This window comes from Antrostomus carolinensis, unplaced genomic scaffold (assembly GCF_000700745.2).
Source record: "Antrostomus carolinensis isolate BGI_N321 unplaced genomic scaffold, ASM70074v2 scaffold9513, whole genome shotgun sequence".
In the NCBI taxonomy this organism is placed as follows: domain Eukaryota; kingdom Metazoa; phylum Chordata; class Aves; order Caprimulgiformes; family Caprimulgidae; genus Antrostomus; species Antrostomus carolinensis.
Window position 1 is genome coordinate 82,513 of NW_010304452.1, and position 20,048 is coordinate 102,560.

General features: G+C 37.0%; 1 protein-coding gene across 1 annotated transcript in view; it reads right to left on the bottom strand.

Moving 5' to 3' along the window:
• Positions 1–20,048, bottom strand: part of OLA1 (Obg like ATPase 1) — an 86,425-nt gene that overhangs the window by 45,418 nt on the left and 20,959 nt on the right. Inside the window, exon 2 of the mRNA XM_010164454.1 lies at positions 8,384–8,559. Within this exon, the coding sequence (XP_010162756.1) occupies positions 8,384–8,559 (176 nt within the window). The remainder of the gene's footprint in view (positions 1–8,383; positions 8,560–20,048) is intronic.

The following is a 20,048-nucleotide window of genomic DNA, read 5'->3' on the forward strand; positions in this document are numbered from 1 at the left end:
ATTGTGAGAATTAAACTGGGACATGCAAGAGATCAAACTAGGTAGTAATTAGTATTCTATCTGGCCTTTAAAATAGCTATGATGGTTTTGATGGTTCTTCAGATACAGATAGAGAACTATGCTATTTGAGGTACAGAGTACTTCAAACTAAACTGTGCTGCTCCAAAAACAATGTATTGTGCGCACATGGATTTCCTTGTTAACACAAGGTGTATGGTGTGCAAATGCCCACAGCCCTTCCATTCATGGCTTTCCTTGGAAATCTTCTTCAGTTATATTTAGCATAGCCTTACTTACATAGTCAACTCTCTTACTTTTCCTGGAGGTTTTCTGGCTATTTTAACAGTGATGCTGAAGTGACAAAGTAAGAATTTATTGTAAAAACAATGTTTAAAAACAGTGGCATTTTTAAAGGACAATTAAGACAAATTTTGCAGTTTAAAAAAAAAAAAGGCAAGATCATGTTTTTTCAATTGTGTTAAGTGCTTAAATAAGCTGTAGCTGTTGGGTGCAAGAAAGAGAACAAGTCAGGTACTGCATCAACTGGAGTGACAGTGAACTCCTCTGTGGTACAAAACATCGTCTAATCTCTTACAATTCCCTTGCTCACTGACTTTAATAAAAATGCAATGGGAGAAATAATGGATTTAGGACAAGTGTGTTACCCCTTCTTCTATTAAATTCCTTCTAACAGAGCCAGTACAAGCTGTACGTGATTTCAGATTTACTCAGAGCTAGATGACAATAATGTTTATGAACCACAGCAAGTACTTTCACCCAAAACATCCTACAAGCATTCCAGGCAACGTAACTCATGTCAATAATCTCCAAGTTCTCCTGTGTGGGTCATCCTTGTGGGGTGTAAGGCTTCATACATAATATGATACAGTCACTTGTAGCTTCTCAAAGAAAAAAGCTGGCAAGAATACAGAAAGCAGTCTATCTACAAGTGATTATTTCTAGCAATTCAGAAATTCAGAACAGGGAAACTGCACTGAAAAGTAAAATGAAACATCTTCTGTATGAGTTCCACTAAACTTTTCTTACTGCATTAGTCTACACACACTTATTTCCAAATACATCCATGTGTGAATTCACATGGATGTGAATTAAGCCAACCGAAAAAGGCGCCTTTTTCAGAATACAGCTATTCATATATGGAGTTATTTTGGTGTATGCATACACTATTTAAAAATTACACCATGGCTTGGGATCCAGACACACCCAGACAGACATTTACAGAAATAATTACTTTAAGCCCCTGTTCAAATCTACACAGAAAAGATCAGCCTTGACAGAAAATATTTAAGCATTGACTTCTCTTTGTCTATCAATAATATCAAAAGAAATCCAAATGTGTATTTACACATTTTGTACTTTTAAGTCAGGCTTTACTACCGATTAATTCACAAACATCTGCCATGAATATTTTCCTGTTACATTCAAAATGTTCTCCAGAATGAACTTTAATTTCCTCTAAATACCACATTAAGCACAGCAAATGGTCCACTAAAGATTTTAGGCATAATTATATGCATTAAGAATATAAATATTTTCTCGATTCCCTATGATTTAAGTTACTAATTGTAATAGCCATCAGCAGACAGTATGCCAACAGTGTATGCATACACTGCTCCTTTCCTTCCATCTCCAGTGGAACAAACTGGCCTCTCAAACTCTCCTCACAAAAGGAGACCAAAGTAACTGGCAAAAAAAAACAACAACAAAATGCAGTTCATCACTGTATTTATCTTCAACTTGGAATGAAAGAAAGGTGAAAATTCCCAACTGACATCATCAGTTATAGGAAATAAGAATTCATCCATCCGTGAGAACTCTGGTGAGTGCTTGCAGCACGAGGTCAGCAAATTCTGCTCAGCACCATCCCATTCATCAGAATATTGCAGGAAGGAAAGATTTTTCACTGTGTTTTAACCTAGTATATATTGGTAATGAGAAGAAAATTAATCTACCAGCTATCTGCTGTTTGTGAAGTATCTCCCACAGTGTAACAGTAACATTAAATGAACAAAAAAGCATCTTTCAATCAGTTACCGTATTATCAGGACAGAACCAAGATGTTAAATGGAAGGGATGAGGAAGGAAGAAGGAATTAAAGCTACTTAAAACATCATTAGGAAGATTTTGCTTTATTCCTCATAGCACATATATGCCAACACATACTTATACCCTGTGCCTATGGTCATCGTATCAGTTATTAGTTCATTGCCCATCACAATTACAAACAAAGCTTGATGTCTTTCTTGTAAGTTAAATATGCACTAGATGGTTTTGGTACCGTTATATTAAAAAGGAGTCTCTAACTGGTTTTTTCATAATTGCAATTACTTTTCCTCTTGCAAAGCATACTTGATTTGAAAAACTAACCTTATTTTTAAATTGGCAGACTTTAACAATGGAATTTAGATATCTCATTGGACTTGTAAAAGCCACCTTTCAACTGAAAACTGGAAGTTCAAATGCAGTGGACATTGCTACTGACCTAAAGATTTTGTCTTCCTATCACTAATATCAATATTCTGCATGAACTCAACTATAAACAATGTTCTTGCGGTCAGATATATAAATCACAATACCATTACCACTAAGAATTATTCTGTGCTGGTCATTCCAGCACACTAACAGAGACTCAGCACCTAACAGAGGGCTGAACGAACAGCTATCTACTGCAAGGACTAGGACTGAATCACACAGGAAAGGTTATAGAAGAGAATTCTGTAATAATATTCACTTTACTATATTATATTGTATTAACTTCAAGACTTCTGTCTCCAGGACTGAAAATCTCATTTTATTTTTTTTTTTAAATAATTTTAAAACAGGTTTTAAAATCTGTACATCCTGATCTATAAGTTCATACGTATTTGAATTTTACTTTGAAACTCCTCCTACCCCAAATGACAGATGAATAGTAAGCTAATAATAAAGTTTACCTCAGTATCTTTCTCATGTCTCTGCAGATACCAGCACCACAGATTTAAAATATAAAATCAAAATTACTCTGATTGCTTTCTGAAATTATATTCACTTTGTTATAATACATGCAAATAATAGGGGTATTTTTGTTCTATAATATCCCTTTAGAAGGTCATAGCCAACATAATATTTGAAGTTATACTGAATCTGAACGAATAGTACCCTCAGTAAGAGCAGACAGTAATTTCTAAGAAGGCAGTGAGAAGACTTGCAAAATAGACAAAAATATATGTGTAAAGGAAGCTATTCCAAGCCTATGTCAACATTACATGTTGCTGATTTTCAACCATATTGTGTCATTGATTTTTAAGTAGAACCTGAAAATTATTTCATTGATGGCTGCTTAACAGCAGTTAACTATTTTATTTCTGCTGACAGAGGATTGAGAAATCAATTCTCTGAGAGATAGCATGAACAGTTAACACCGTATTCAACTGCAAAGCCAGGTCACTGCACAAAGGTGAACTTACCAACTGTATGCAATGTGGGCTTATGTGAAGGAAAAATGATAACTAACAAGTTAGAACGGAGGCACAAGAAGGTGGGCAATTAAACACAAATCTCAGATTTAAGAACTGTTGACTGATACAGACTGACAATTTTTTTTTTCTCCCCCTAAACCCTTTGAAGATTTCAGATAATCAACTTGCAGTTGTGGAGGCTTACTGATATAAAGAATCCTCTAAAGCAGACAATTCATATTTATAAAATGAGAAGAATGACTTCTACTTCAATTAGTTTCCATGAAATACACAGTGAAATCCCCTTTGAAGCCAACAAGTTTACACAGGTCACACGGAGATTATAGCCTCTCCAAAATCAGTAACTTCTCCTTAGCTTTCATATTAAGGTTATTTGTTATATTCAGCAAACTACCAAAGGAAAAACATGATTGACTAAGATCAATATTATTTCTTTTCTTTCCTCACCTTCTTCTTCTTTCCCTAAAAAATTCCCTAACCTTATACAGTGTTCTTCCTCAATAGATCTCAAAGTGCTCTCAAACAAAGCAGAAAGAAACAAAAAATGCAATTCAAGTGCTAGATGTTTTTTGTTCAGTGGAGAAAAGCAAGCCAGTGAAAGATCTGAAAGCGATACATGTAAGAAAGCTTGCAGTATCTTTATCTGAATGAACCACAGAACTTTCACAACTCTCAGTCAGTTAAAACTTTCAAGAAATTCTCAAGTGTCTTGACCTGAAATTACTCCCAAAAGGATGGGAAAAGGAAAATAATTAGAAAGAGAGAGACTTAAAATGTTAACACTGTGCCTTAAAAACAAACAGAAAACAAACCAAAACAACCTACAAATACCAAGTTTTTCCCTTGTAACCTCCTGGTTTTCCTGAAAGGGGAAATGATTTGGAACACTCAGAGCACAGACAAAAGTTTTTTGTTGCACACCTCTGCTGTGGAAAGAACAGAGTATTAGTGATGAGTATGTAATATACTGGTAAATAATTTAAAAAGGCAAATACTGAGAAGTTCATTCTCACCCCTCTTTTTTGAAGGCAATCTGTTTGAAAAAAAAAAAGTTTTAATTCCAGTCTATACTGTCTCTTAATTACTTTCCTGCCCTGGAAAGAGGAAGCCTTGAACAGTAGCCACAAGCCACACGGAGATATTACAAATTGTGCTGGACAGGGAACTCTATGCCCAACAACCTAATTGCAAAAAACATCAGATTCAGGAAGTACAGAATGAGCAAACAGACGAAATACACTCTAACATTGGGCTACAGCTTCAGGGAGGCATAATCTTTAACTGCGTTTATCACCAATCCTGTGTGGTTTCTCTCCTAGAGCCCCAAGTCATTTACCACATAGTTAATTATGCAGCATACTATATAACCATAGTGCCTTCTCTACAACACAAAATGTTAAAGGAAAAGAGGCAAAGCAAACTGTGCCTCACAACATCCAGTGACTGGAAAAGCCCAAGAATTACCGTTACAATCTTAAAAGTACACAAATCTATTTGTAGAAGCTGCATAACTAGGCCTAAGGATTGATTCACCAGGAAAAGAAAAGTAACCAGGCAGAGCTTTCACAAGCCTTTACCATTAAAAAAAGTCCATTTTACTAAGGTCTACTGTCTACCTTACAATTCAAGCACACAAGTCACAAAAGAAGACAAGCAAGAAGGTCCAAGATCAGCAAGACTCAAAGACGTGATGCCCCACAGCACTTCCTTGATGACATTCCCTAGTGACTGTAGTTCCTCCATGCAGCCTTTGTATCAAGAAGAGCATTAATTTGTGCCTCTCCGCTCTGTTCAGCCACCCCTTTCCAAGAAACAAAGGAATTTCATGCCTTTGAAACCTCTATTGTTGTTGACAAACTCAGCTGAGACTAGTCAAGTGTAACAGCTGTTACTGAGAACAGAACTGGTGGAGCAACACAACATCAAGAACCTGGTGTTTTCTGTGCATGTGTTCATAAAGGAAAAAAAAACCACAAGAAACAATGGGAAGTGTAAGCTACAGACACAAGATGACAAAGTGATTTTGACAGGTGAACTACAGACAAAGTAATAGTTAGAAGACTGACGGAAGAGTCAGTCAGAAGGATGAGAAACTGAAGCTGGGTAAAGATAGATTAATAATCCAGATTTTAATGTTTTCTTTAATTCATTTAAATTACATTTCTAGATTTGTGGGTTTTATTTACTCTCTCCCTTGATTTGAGAATAACCTGATATCTTCTGTTTTCAAACTTCCTGTAGTATGCATAAGAGCAGCTCTGTCATACAACAGCAACTGTACCTACCGCCCATTACAGTTACATGGGACCAATAAGAATTTTATCTAAAACACACTTCAGTTATGTCTCTTTGCAATCACAAAAAAGTGGTGCCTTCTTCCGTAGCATAGGAAGAACACAAAGTATGATATGAAACCCTCAAAGCATCTAGAGAGGTTGTGTTGAGGGCAGGGGCGTGTTTTTTTGGTAGTGGGGGAAGAGCCACCTTACGAGAGCGAAAAGCTCCTCTGGCTCCAAGGCAGAGACCCCCAACCCAGGCTGGGCCAATGAGCACTAGGGAAACACCTCTGCAAATCCATATTTGTGAGGGAAGGACTGTCCTGAAAAGAAGTAGGTGTGGTACCTGGAGGAGAGACCGCTGACCTGAACAAAAGACGACCATCGACCTAAACAAAGGACAGAGAGAGAAAGCAAGCTTCATTGCTAGAAGGGAGGAGGAGGGGGAGGACAGAGAACCTCAGACACTCAGTTCACTGCATGGAGTAGGAGAAGGCAAAGGAGGTCCCTGCAGCGCATGGAAGATAAGTTCAACAGTGGACCAGAGACCCACATGTAGGCCATGGAGGACCCCATGCTGGAGCAGAAAAGCTGACCCTGAGACAAGTGTGATGGAATCGAGATCACGAGAGTCACTCACTGCCAGAGTGGGGGTGGACCTCCAGAGTGGGGGGTCAGTCTGCAGCCCATGGATGTCCCCCTGCTGGAGCTGAGAGCCGAGGCCAGGTCTGTGACTCCAGGGGAAGCTTGCTTTGGAACATCTTGTTCCTGGACTTCTGTGCCATGAAGAGCGGCAGAGGTGAACTGACTGCAACACCATTCTCTGCCCCTTGTGCCACTGGGTGGTGGGGGAGGTAGAGAAATTGGGAGCAAAGTGATTTGAGCCCAGGAAGAAGGGAGGGGTGGGGGAAGGTGTTGTAAGATGTGGTTGTTATGTCTATTCAGATGATTTGCAACTAATTAAACTGATTTTTTCTTCCCCAAGTTTGAGTCTGTTTTGCCTGTGACCATAACTGGTGAGTGAGCCATCCCTGTCCCCATCCTAATCCCATGCCCCCTTTGTTGTGACTCCCATCCGACCTCACCGGGTGAGCAGAGTGAATGCAGGACCACATGGTCCTACTGTGGGTCAAACCACCACAGAGGTACACTCAAAAACTGGAGAAGAATGTCTCCATCATGAGGAGCCAAGCAAACCTGTTTCCAAAGCCAGTGGCACAAGAAAGTAACCAAGAAGAGCTGGAGACCGGGGCAGAACAGCATCACAACACTCCTCGTTTTCATCATCTTATGCCAGTGTAAAATTTAGCCTTAGGCTGAACTTTGAATTCGCTATGGACAGGATTTTTGCTTGCCCCTTTCTTTAATTGAAAGACTATGTGGATGCCATTTGAAACTGTAGGCATAAGCTGCACTGTTCCTCTAAGCAGGTGCAATCTTTTGTAAAAGATAAAAATCACTGCCCATATGTACTCATGGCTGGGCTGACACATCTCAGATAAGACCTTAAATGAAGCATGCCTGCTTCTCTCTCTCTAGGCTTACGTGAAAGCCTTCAAATCATCCAACATGGCTGTTTTTTATAGCTTAGACCAATCAGGGAATAAAATATTTTTAAGTACAGATGAAGACTAGTTCTTCAGCAACAGAAGCTATCAAAGAAATGCTTTTTAACACTGCATCATGAAGATTAACATTTTGGAAAGGGACGTTCACTTTCAGTTCCTATTCACTTCCAAACACTAGGTAAGGCCAACAAATTTCACTGAACTTTAATGCTGATAAACTAAAACACCAGCACTGATATGACAATGTTTTTCTTATTACGTGCTACCTAAAAAGCCATGGGAGAAAACAGTGGGTTTTTACTTCGATTTTTAAGCATAAATAGTCTGTTTCCACACTGATACACTGCTATAGTAATTAGAGAATGCACTTTATATACCACCCAAAATATTTATAGAAGATTAATGAAATAAAGAAAAACTAATAACTAGACTACTGCCAGAGTGTAGCAGAGTCATAAGTCAAGTGGCAGTAAAATAATAATTTATAAAAATATACTTTGAATTTGATAATTATTATACATTTCTAATTTACAAAGAAACACTGCTACTACCCTGTGATAATTGAGCTCATTTAAGCACCTTTCCACAACAACATTCTAAAATTAATTTCAACTAGCAGTCTTTATTTAACATGCACTGAAAGACACAAAGTGCAACCACACCAAGAAAATATATTCATTTGGTGGCTACAGGAATACTAGTAACAACATCAGACTAGAACTTAACAGCAAGAATAATTCAGAAGTGACTGATGGACTTTGAACACTGATGCAAGTTGTCAATTCTCATATAAAGCTGTATCAGCAAGAAAATAACAGTTAAATTTTAAAAATTACAATTAGCTTTATCAGTGAAATCTTACACTGTCAACACAGCAAATAATCCATTCTAACAATTTTTCCACTCAAAATAATAATTATTTTAGAATACACATAAAAATCATAGTGTTTCATATTATCCATGTGGGAGATCATTAATGAAAACCAACAATACAAAAATTTTGATTCTATATAGAGAGTACTTAGTGACCTACTTTTATAGCTCATATATTTATACTTACATATTCAGGTTTTAACTTCTTGTCTCCTCCTCTTACAGCTACTTTTTCAAGCTTGTCTATACTCTGCATGATCATCTCCTCATCTTTCAGTCTAAGTTCCTCATGTATTATTTCAATGTCACGAACAGGATCTACACTTCCTTCAACGTGAGTGATATCATCATCTTCAAATGCTCCTAAAACAAAAGAACACTTAAATTACATAGTAAACTAAAAAGACAATAAATATACATTTACAACAGAGTTATTATTAAGAGTTACAAGAGTTTGAGATGAAAAAGTAAAGTCAGTGCATCTACGATACTGTCAGTATACAAGTGTCACCTGCAATATTTTATATCATACTGGTTTAGTCTGTTAATTTACATACCCGCTCCAAAATCCATAGCCTTATACAGATACATACAAAGCACAGCACTGCCATTTCAGGAGAGCACTTAACACATCTTTAAGAATTCCTTCTAAATAGGAACAGGCTAGAGCACTTTCCTGAAAATAGGCACTGCTGTATTTAACAGTATCTAACCTAGCAGTAGCAAACATAGTAGCCAAATTGAACATCATAGAACATTTTAATACACACAGTAATGACTAAAAGACTCACAGAAAGAAAACCTTACAAATCACCCTGGCAGCCTTCACTGGCTGACCAATTTTATGCATTAAGAAATAAAGAAGTTCTAGACAAAGAATTCTGAAGTTCTGAACGACTCTTAGTGTTTCCAAGGGAAACAGGGCATAGAAAAAAAAGGCCTGAAATCATCTGGCAGACCTCGTCCCTGTTTCAATCTACTTTATCACTGTGGTTCTGACGGTGATTAGATAATGAACCACTCAGACACACAATTTACACAGCAGCTAATTTCATCGGCCTGATTTGAGGGTATGGTTTTTAGGGGGCCATCAAAGAAGCAGATGAAGGTGCATTTGTCATATATGAGTGACAACCATTCACACTATCTGAACAAAATGGTGCTGGCCCTTATTAGAAACACATGCTATTATCACATATTTAAAGTGCAGTTGAAGCCATAATTTCAAATTGCCAACTGGAAACATAAGGGTAAAACAACCAGATATTACTGAAGCATGTGTGCTGACTTCATGCCCTTCTGAAGACAATCTGGAAACATAATTCAACTAGGATTTAAATTATCAGATAAGCAGCATCACCAAAAACAAAAACCCACCCTCCAAAAAAAAAAAATAATCTATATTTAAAAAAATAAATATATTAACAATTACAAACAGTTTATTACTTATTCCTGGATCAATTTTCAGACTATTAGCATGGCTATCCTATAACATTAAAAATATGCCTGAGTAAACAACTGTGAAAATAATTTTAATATTACCAAAATGAAAATCAACTGTTTTTTTACACAGAAAAAAACCCCAAGGTGTTTCTTGTACTAAATATTAGGATAGGAAACAGGGTAAACTACAAATAATTCCTTAAATGATAAAAAGTTGGGGTTCTTTGTTGTCATGCACATCTTAAACTTCATTTTGTCTTTTACTGAAAACAGTGCTTTTAGCAATAAATATTTTACATCAAAACAAGCAATACACAGTTTTAAAGTGTTGTTGACAGTCAAATGTCAAAATAATTTTTACATGACGTTATGAAACGTCTTCAAAACAGTGGTTACCAGAAGCTCCCTCCTCTCCCATCAGCTGTCTCTCCCCACAGATCATCAATGATCTCCCTTGGTACAAGAAAATCACCTCAGCAATAGATCCGACTCTGATTCTGGCCATGACAGGAGAGCAGGCGGCTCTGTCAAATGGAAACTCAGGACACCAACCCAGACCAGCCAGAGGCAATTAGGGAAGAGATACTGTAGCCTTTGCCTTCCATGAATACCTGTCTGTGCATCTGACTCAAGGGGATGTGGGCTGTTTGGATGAATACTAGAAAACGTAATTTAACAACTCAGTTCTGATTTACAGGGAAAATACTGAATAAAATGGGGGGGGGGGGGGAGGGAGGGGAAGTAGGAAGATGTCACCATACAAATCAAAGAAAAGTCTACCTGCCCAGCCTTCTCAACAGACTAGTAGTATTTATGCAGCCAAAAATGTAAGATGATCATTTTCCTTGTGTTAAGGAAAAACTGCCATTTACCATCTAAAGAATACATTCTCAAGTTGTTTACATCTTCCTTCTGCATTTGGTGTCCACGGGTTCAAAAAAACAACCAAAACACCACCACATTGTTAAAACCAGGAGAAAATCTCCATGACTGTAAAGATCTCACGTTTAGAACATAAAAATAAACAGTTTGTTTTGCTCTTAAGGAAGAACAAAGTTTTTTCTGAAAAAGGAAGTGTAAGGTGAATTAGTCAGTCATAACAAATGCTTCCATTTTCTTCAACAACAGTAAAATATTTCTCCAGCACTTATCTTCCATTTCTTCACATCTTCCCATTCCTTTTTCCATTTTCTTTATTCATTCAAACCCAATTAATTCAGTGTAATTCCTCCCCTATAAAACTGAAACTATACATTTCACCTTCACTATCTTCTCGGACCACTAAATGCTTTAACCCATGAAGACTTCAACGTTCTGTCAGTTTTCTTCAAGCCTCCTTTCCCCATCACCATCCTCATGCCTCTGTCAGCAGCCATCCTGCAGCTCAGTTAGGCAACATCAATGACAAGAGATCCATGTCTGGTAACAGGTGGTTACTTGGTCAGGTAAGGAGCCTGTCCTGGTTTTTGCTAGGAGAGGGTTAATTTTCTTCTTAGTAGCTAGAAAGCACTGTGGTTTGGTTTGAGTGACGATTGTTATGAGAACAAGGTTGATAACTACCAGGACACTGTGCCTGGGCAGTTTCCAAGAACAAAGGAATGGAAGGGTGGAGTGGAGAAAAAGTGTCGTAGTTAGTAAAACCCAGAATTGACAGGTGGATATGCCAATGAAATATTCCAGATCATATTACGTCATGTTTAGTATATTAACTGGGGCTGACCAGAAAAATGGGAATTCTCTCGGTAACTGCGATTTCGGTTTCAGGGTTCCTTTCGCTTCTCCGTGATCATTATCAGCAGGTGGTGAGCAATTGTACTGTGCATCACTCATATACATATAATGGTTATCATTATTACTCTTATTATTATTATTATTTTATTTTTACTCCAGTCCCTAGTTTAAAAAAACAGTCTATATAAAAACGTAAATTAGTAGGGAAAAAATGGAGTTCTAAAATTGATTAAAGAAATAGGACATACCAGAAAATGTGCATATTATTTGCAACTCACAAAGATGAAAATAAGAACTATAATATTAATCTACAATTCTTAACCTGATACAGATTGTTAACAGTTTATGGGTATTTATTAATACGTTTCTCTGCCTTTGCTTTATTAGTGAGTGAAATTAATCTCTTTTGTTAGGGAAGATGATATCATAACCCTTCCTTACCCCCAGCACAAACAGCAGCAAAACAAAAAGCTCAAAGGCTCTATTTTAAAATATAACAAGTGAGGGACAATGAATGACATCACTGTCCAATTAAAGACAGTGCAACACTTGTACGATGAACAAGATGCACGAGGTGGGCACAGGCCATGAACCCTGAGTAAGCAGCAGTGTAAGTAGTTGGTATTGAGCACTATGTAGAACAGCAGCCTGTTGAAAATAAAAAGAACCCACTAAAATACGCTGAATTGGAATAAGCAGGAAGGATGAGAGGTAGGTCTTGAGACACAAGATGATAGCAAATAGACTTGCCCAAGAATACCCCCAAAGAAGCATCTGTTTGTCAATAACAAAGCTAAGCATATAGTAATATAGGAAAGTCAACTGGGAAACCCTAATCATTAATTTCATTAATTTCATTATTTAAAGAACTAGCATTGACTTTTTTGGTGTCTTGCATATCCCATCAGAGGTGAAGTATATATTTTTATCAAAAGTTAGTCAACCTTTCAAAAGGAAGAGGAACAGAATCCACCTCTTTCTTTTACATATCCTAGCTATAAGCCTTTTTTGAAATAATCTCCCAGGAAATGCTGATGGATTTGCACTCTAGCTTGAAAGATACACCCCTGCCACTTCCTTTGGTGTGAAAGAACAAAGACTACAGAGTTAGAAACATCAGTCTTGTTGTAAGTAAACAAATCTGCTGTGGTAAATTCCTATAATGCTTTAGTGGCATGCAGATACTGCTATTAAAACAAGGCAAGTATTTAGATACAAAAACAGTAAAGCATAACACAGCAGCAGATTTCATTTTGACATCTAACAGCTCCAAAAGTAATGACTTAACATGAAGTTACTAGAAATGAGGAGCTTGGAAATTATCACTGCCACATCCAGCTCCCCCTTCTATTGCCAGTGGGCCCAAACTTAAAGGATCCTTCAGTTTCAGGGAAGGATTTATCTTCATCTGAGCACTTTTTTTTGGCTGTTTGGGTCCCAGTGTGGTGGGACCACAGTGCAGAGAAGCAATTTGGATCTCTTCTCTACAGCCAGGAGCAGAGCAGGAGCTCTGCACTTAGTCCTGTTCTCCGTTGCAGTCCTCAGGGCACCTGCAGATCTCTTTGGAGAATCCACCTGACAATGACACTTTTTAAAAAGATGTTCAAATATAACACCAGGAGGGAAAAATATTTTAAAGGCAGCATTAAAGTAGTAACACAGTGATAGTTATTTCTGCACTTTGCTTTCAACTGATACTTGATAAAAAAGATACAGAAAACAGAATGAGTGGTTGGAGAAGATGTGAAACCTGACTTTGGTTTTTCCCTGAGGAAGAGCAGAAATTGTCTATTTGTCAGGTCTTAATGGCAGCCAGGACACACAGACTGTATCTTCTCTTCTTCACATGCAAAAGTAATAGCAGATAAATATGTATACAGCACAGCAGTAACAAGTGCCACACTTTAAACGGTATCATCTAATGGCATGCACATTTCTTTCCATTTCTTTCAAGAATCAGCTTCAAAATTCTTTGACAAAATTTACCTCTCAGCCTCCAGAGATTTTTGCATTGCTTATGTTATACCTGTCAAGATCTGATGACTGTATGTTATGTATTCATCTGAACAGAACCACTACACTTAGTTACAGGCTATCATCAACCAATTCATTCTCTTGCTAAAATCAAGTCATCCAATTACTCCTTGACTAATCAAGGCTGTTTTGGCTTTTTCTTTTTTCAAAAGGTACTCAACAGCATAAACAGTTCACTTACAAGAAATGGAAAGGGGCTAATCAGCAGAATTATTGTTTTGCTGCCACAATTTGCAGTATTTAAATGTAGTTGCTGATTGGACTGAAAGTTTCATGATATAGCATATAAAACTAGTTTGACACAAAAACGAAGCTGCCTATAGCCTAAACTTTATTGTTTCTAGTGGCTCCAAGCAGCAACCAAGATGCTAAAAAACAAATCAAAATACTACTACTAGACTTATCTTATTCTGATCGTAATTGAAATTATGGAAACTAACTAATACCTTCAAGATTAATTTGGATATATCAGTCACTTCACTTCTTTAATTATCCTTATCCTTACAGTAAAACATAACAAAATATTTGGCTAATATTAAGCTCCATTTAACAGCATTTTGGCATCTTGTATTCATTTACACACCAACTGCATTGGTGTATGTTATGTTATAATTAAGAGGGATATTTACAATTTGATCAGAATCTGAACTGCATCACAAGCTGAAACTCTCATCGCTATTTAGGGTAATGACCAGCCTTTTTTGTCAATAAGCTATGAGAGAATATTTAATAACACCACCAAAAACCAGACCTAGAGAATAATTGATACTTGCACTTCCTCACCAGTATACATCCAATGCCTATTATAAAAAAGAGCTGCTCATCACAGACTGATATGGCAAATCACAATACACATACAGACCCTATTATAAGCCCTAAAATAAAAGAGCAATAATATCTATCTGGCCACTTACCAGGGTGGGAATGGGGGACAGAACAAAAAGAAATAAAAGAGGGTTACGTGGGTTGGGGGGCTAGAAGCAGGGTATTTCAAATGAAACAAGACTACAAGTGTCAAAAACCATTAAATTATATGTAACATATTACTTAGACTGGCTTGACATGCTATCATCTGTACTATAAAAATTTAAATGGTAAAAGATACTGCTATTTCTGAAGTACAAGTACATTTAACATTATAGAATGTATTCAACTTCGATGTTTTATTTTACTATGCATACTCGTGATTAGAAGGGCAAAAGAATACGGTCAGAGTCAACATTTTACAGCTTCTTAAACGTAGCACATGTTAACAAAGAACCAACAAATAAAGTAGGTTTAGCATGTTTTCCCTTGCAAGCTAATTTCAAGTGAAATTAATCACCTGTAACACAAACCTAATATTCTTTAGAAAGAGTAATTTTCAGTTGAAGAAGGTGCACCTGTCTACATCTTCAACATAAGCAAAATCAAGTACAAAAATAAAATGCTGTAGTAAACCTTGACTTCTGAAGAAAGAATTTTTTCAGACATCTTTTGTGGCTTTGTTTTGTGCTACAGCCCTTTAAGTTTTGTCTTCATAAAGCCCTAACTAGTTGTAATCACTCGCAGTCTAATTGTGGACATTTATCTGCTTTTCTTATGCATAGAACATAGCTATTAAAGCTGAATGGTGATGGTGTGAAGTATAGGTTAAATTGGGTGAAATTAAAGCAAATTACTCTGGGATGTGGAACTCTGAAAATAGAAACCGCCAATGATTTGCAACCCTCTTGATGATCAGCTTCACAGAACCCTAAATGACAAGAAAACTTACATATTTTAAAGTTAACTAGATTTTTTTAAAAATAATATGTATAAATTTATTTAAAATGCAAGCAGTCACTGTGGCAATAATTATTTTGTTTTACCTGCACTGTAGAAATATAAGAAAAGGTTTTAATTCCCATTAAAAACACTTGTTTTTATTCTCAAGTTTAGCTGATTTTTAGCAACCGAAAAATAGTTCAAAATATTAGTTGCAGCATTAATTACTTTGAACACGTTACAGTTTACGGGTACCATATGGTTATACAGACACAGGATGAGAAAAGCAGCTGCTTTGGGCTCTCTTGACTGGTGTGGTATTAGGACTTTAATTCATTACTTACCTATATAAAAGATAAGCAGCTACATTTACCCCGCTGAGCCCTAATACTGCACCACTCAAGAGAACACAAATCAAGCACCCCTCCGCAAGTCTGGAATCGTGGCTGAATGGCAGTCCTTTCAGTATCAAATCTATTGGGAGTATATGACAAAAAAGGGCAAGTCTATTTCTGCACTGGCAGACACACAATGAGAGCGTGTACCAGCAATACAGGATTTTAAATGACTGTAGTATCAACTTCTTGAGCACACAAAGAATTTACATTTGCATAAAAGTACTCACCAAGTGAGTACTGCACAAGGTCAGAGATGAGAATTATAATCTTCCCCGGGAAACACTGAGGCAAAGTAATTCACTTCAGGACATGTAAGTCGGCAGAAGAAACCATGATTCTGCTCCTGGTGAAAGCAGTTTTATCAGAGGAGAGCTGTTACCAACACAGTCGCTCCAATGAGCTTATCTGTAAAAATCCTGTTCCAGAGCCTTTACCCTTGAGTCTGTCTGACAAAAATTAGTGATTTATTTCAGATGTAAAAATGTGTTTACTTGCCATTGCTCTTTCATCCTGGCACCACTGGGATGTAGTCAACACTCTGCAGGCAAAACCTTCTACCTGCTGAGATTTGCTATCAACTTGGTCACACTGGGTAAAGGACATTACTTGATAGCTGAAGGAATAAATCTTTGAGCCCTTCATGTCTCTGTTTGCAGAGGGCTCGCTCTGACTGCCCTTGATCATATATATGAAATACTATCACTGCAATGCTCTCCAAATAGTGCTCAGGACAAACTTCTTGGTTACTCTTCTTCCAACACATCTTACCCAGGATCACAGCACATGGTAATTCAAATTTGCATGGACTTGCTGCTATCAAGAGACACTAGGAAGCGTAGCACTCGATGTAAAACTTTTTTTGAGATGGCTGACATACTACCTAAATTGTTTAAAATAAGAATTCCCTAGGAAAAACTAGCCTCTCTGTTCAGATTTTTCCAAAAATACAACTGTGTTAACCGGAACAAGAAGGGGCATTTTTATTTGGTCTGGCATAGCGGTTACTACAACTGTACTCCTACTGAACCACTTTGGATATCTAATGCTGCAACAAAGTCCAAGCTGTTTCAGTCTGCTGGGCCCACCTTGGCTCCCGTACAGAGCCGGCTCAGCTCTGTTCTGTGTTCTTCAATACCTTGGAGGGTTATTAGTCTTTGTAAAATAATGCATAGTGAATGAACAGTTTAGTTCAGCACAGAATTCAAAATTATAACCCTCCTGGAACCCACAACAAAGGGTGTAAAATTGTTTCAATAAAGCAACTTCTCTTCAAAAACATTTAAAGCAATGTCTTAAGCTATATAAACACCTAGACAAAACACAGTAATGACAAGTTTTCAGTTTCAAGAGGTTAGTTACCTAAGCAGTTCCCAAATCTTCTGAAACTTAAAATTGTATCATTGTGATGATAAAACAAGAGCGCTACAAAACTGTCAAACTACTTCTTGCAGTGTCTTAGAAAAATGCTATAAAAATGGATTATGGAATTTGGCAGAGTGAAAACAAAAAAAGTTAAGTTTACAGATCAGACATTGTTTACAAAAAGCTGATTTTTTTTAGAAGAAGGATATTTTTAAGGAGTTGTAAACTCAGCTCAACACATCTTAACAAAGAACCTCATTCTCCATATCTGAATATTTCTCCTTTGAGGGTCTATTTCATTGCACAATGAAGGTGAGGAAAAGTAAACATACCTGAGGAAAAAACAGCCAAAAAACCATAACAAAAACTAGACTTCACAAAGACTTAAAGCAAGCAAAAATTGTTTGATCAGTGCTGTTATGCATGTATATGGCCTACATAAGTTTGTAATTAAGTGCTCTGTTGCTAAGTGAATAAAATAAAAACAAAAGCAAAAAGCCTCTCAGTAAATGTACCTTATAAAAATGTGCCTCATCATAAAACCTTCCCTCTGGACATTCTGTCCCACATTTATAACATAATACATAAACTTAATGCAACAGTAGCAATAAAGTTCATCCAGATATACCCTTTGCAAATCAATTCAAATTTTAAAAGAATGCTGCCTATCTGGTTTCTATTAAAATAAATCCTGTCAATAATAATAAAGCCATTATCTGGTTAAGAGACAGTTTGTTCTTCATACATGATTTTTCACATGGAATTATTACTTTTCAACAAATTAAAGGTGGTACCACAGTTCTTAGGACCTCACATAAGAGTACAAGCTTGGAATCACAAGAAATATCAAATTATCTTTTTAGAACAGCAGCTGAAATACTGAAAACAAAAGGTAATATATTCATTTGCATCTTATCTGAGATGCTAGACCTAATAAAAAGTGTTTGCAATATTTCCTGTTCAATGTTCAAATCTTAATCCTAACAGTTAACCAGATAAAACTTAACACTAATATTTTACTTTGGATGTTAGTCCCTTCCTCCTCCTTATAAAACTCAAACCAGCATCCCAACAGAAAACCAAGCACAGTATTAACTATAGCTTAGCTGACCAGTTACACGGGAAGTATAGAACTCATTAGTTTGTACATTATTTCAGTAAAGTAATCCCTAACACTCTAGGATTTGCTTTTCTTTCTAGTAACATTTTACTTCAATGACCGCTACATCGTGGAACATGGCAGTTATGTTCTGTAACTAACTAGCACCATCTAGGAGCCACTGGCATCTTCTTTACTGAATCCCATTAACAGAACCTATGACAAGGGCGCTACTGAAAAGATACACGACAAATAACACAAACTTCTCTATGCAAATCTCATATGGTCAAACAAATGTTTTATGTTGAATTAGGTACGGACAGCTACAGTCAGTAGCTACTTGTACACTGAGCAAATACCCTCTGCCTTCCTTGAAAAAGCACATTGAATACTTCTGCGTACACTGAAGTTTCCAAGTAATTTAAGAATCTGCTGGCAAATTTTAGCAATTGTTGACAAAATGCATTGCTTCATGCACACATGCAAACAGCTTCTGTTTATTCCCTTTCACTATCCTGAAAACACACAAGTAATTTAGAAACTAAGAAATAAAACATATGCATTGATTAACTTGAATCGCAGCTATAAAGGGTGGGTTTTTTCCATGATTGTCAAAGCACAGTGTCTGGCAAGCCTTAAAGTTGGGAAGGGTGGGGGGAGAGCAGGGGTCAGCAATAGGAGCATATCAAGGCTACTTGTGTTCCTGAGATGTGATTGGGAGGAAACCTTCATTTCCAACTGCACTACTCCTTCAGCCTGCGAGCACACACAAATACACAGCCCTGCCATTCTGCTCCTCGCAAAATAAATATATAAATGTGATACTTTTGCAACATCTAACCACAGCTTTTTAAGTTGAAACAGTTCTTCTTTTACGTTAGATGTCAAATCCATCACAGAAAAGAATTTTGTTTTTAAAGGACTTCCTCAATGAAGCAGTTCATTTCTCTGCCATTTAGCTCACTGTATTTTTACAAGCACCAGGCTGAGCAAACTATGATTGAGAGAAGCCATCTTATGCACATTGCTGTTGTCCCACATCATTCAGAACAAACCTTTTTAGATCGTTAACTACCACAGGAGTGCTGATTACACAGGCACCAGCAATTTCCTAACCAATGACCACCTGAACAATGATGTGTTCAGCTTCTCAGACCCTGAAGCCTTTCAGAGGTGAATCATTTCACAGTTTGGAACTAGATCTCCATAGCAACTTCCCTTTGAGGGTTTTAGAATCACCATCCCGTAATTCTATGATCATCAAGCTCAACCATTCCCAATGGTTCTTTTCACAGCAGATGGAAAAGGAAGCCTTGAAATTTTACAGTCTATTTCAAGCAATTCATCTGGCAGCCTATTAGAATTCAAAATATTTCGACCTTCAATCACAAAGCATGTTATCTGAAGCTGTGGTGATCTCAAGTCAAGACAAGCAGACGTTTTAGTCTAATCATCCATGATGAGAAGAGACTGACAAAAACTCTTAATTCAACCACCATCAAAATGCTTATTTTAACTGCATGAAAGTCTTTCAACAGGCAATGAAAACACACCATGTACCATTTTATCACAACCTTCCATTCAAGGGAAATATGAATTCTGAATATTGGCATGGATCTTTGCACTCCCCGACTGCTTTTGAACAAATATCTGCTTCCTAAAACTCAGTATAAATCAAATTCTAACACACTATTTTCAACAGCTGTCAAGAAAAAATATGGAAGCAAGCTGCAATTAAACTTTTCACGACTGAGGACAATAATGCTGTAGAGGAGTTACTTATCAATGGAACCAATTTGTTATAGGCATCGTCTAAGAAATCCAAATCAGTTACATCTGAGAAAATAAATACCAATTAAAATATGAAAACATAGCATTGGTTAAAATCTCAACACAAAGCTTAGTCTAATTATAATATCATAATCAGAGCAGGATTTAAAGGTGGGGAGGAGGATTTAAAGGTGGGGATTTTTTCCCCCCCCCTCTCAGTTCCCAATTCCCAACTCAATTCCCTCTGTTTAGAGTTAACACCCCTCCCC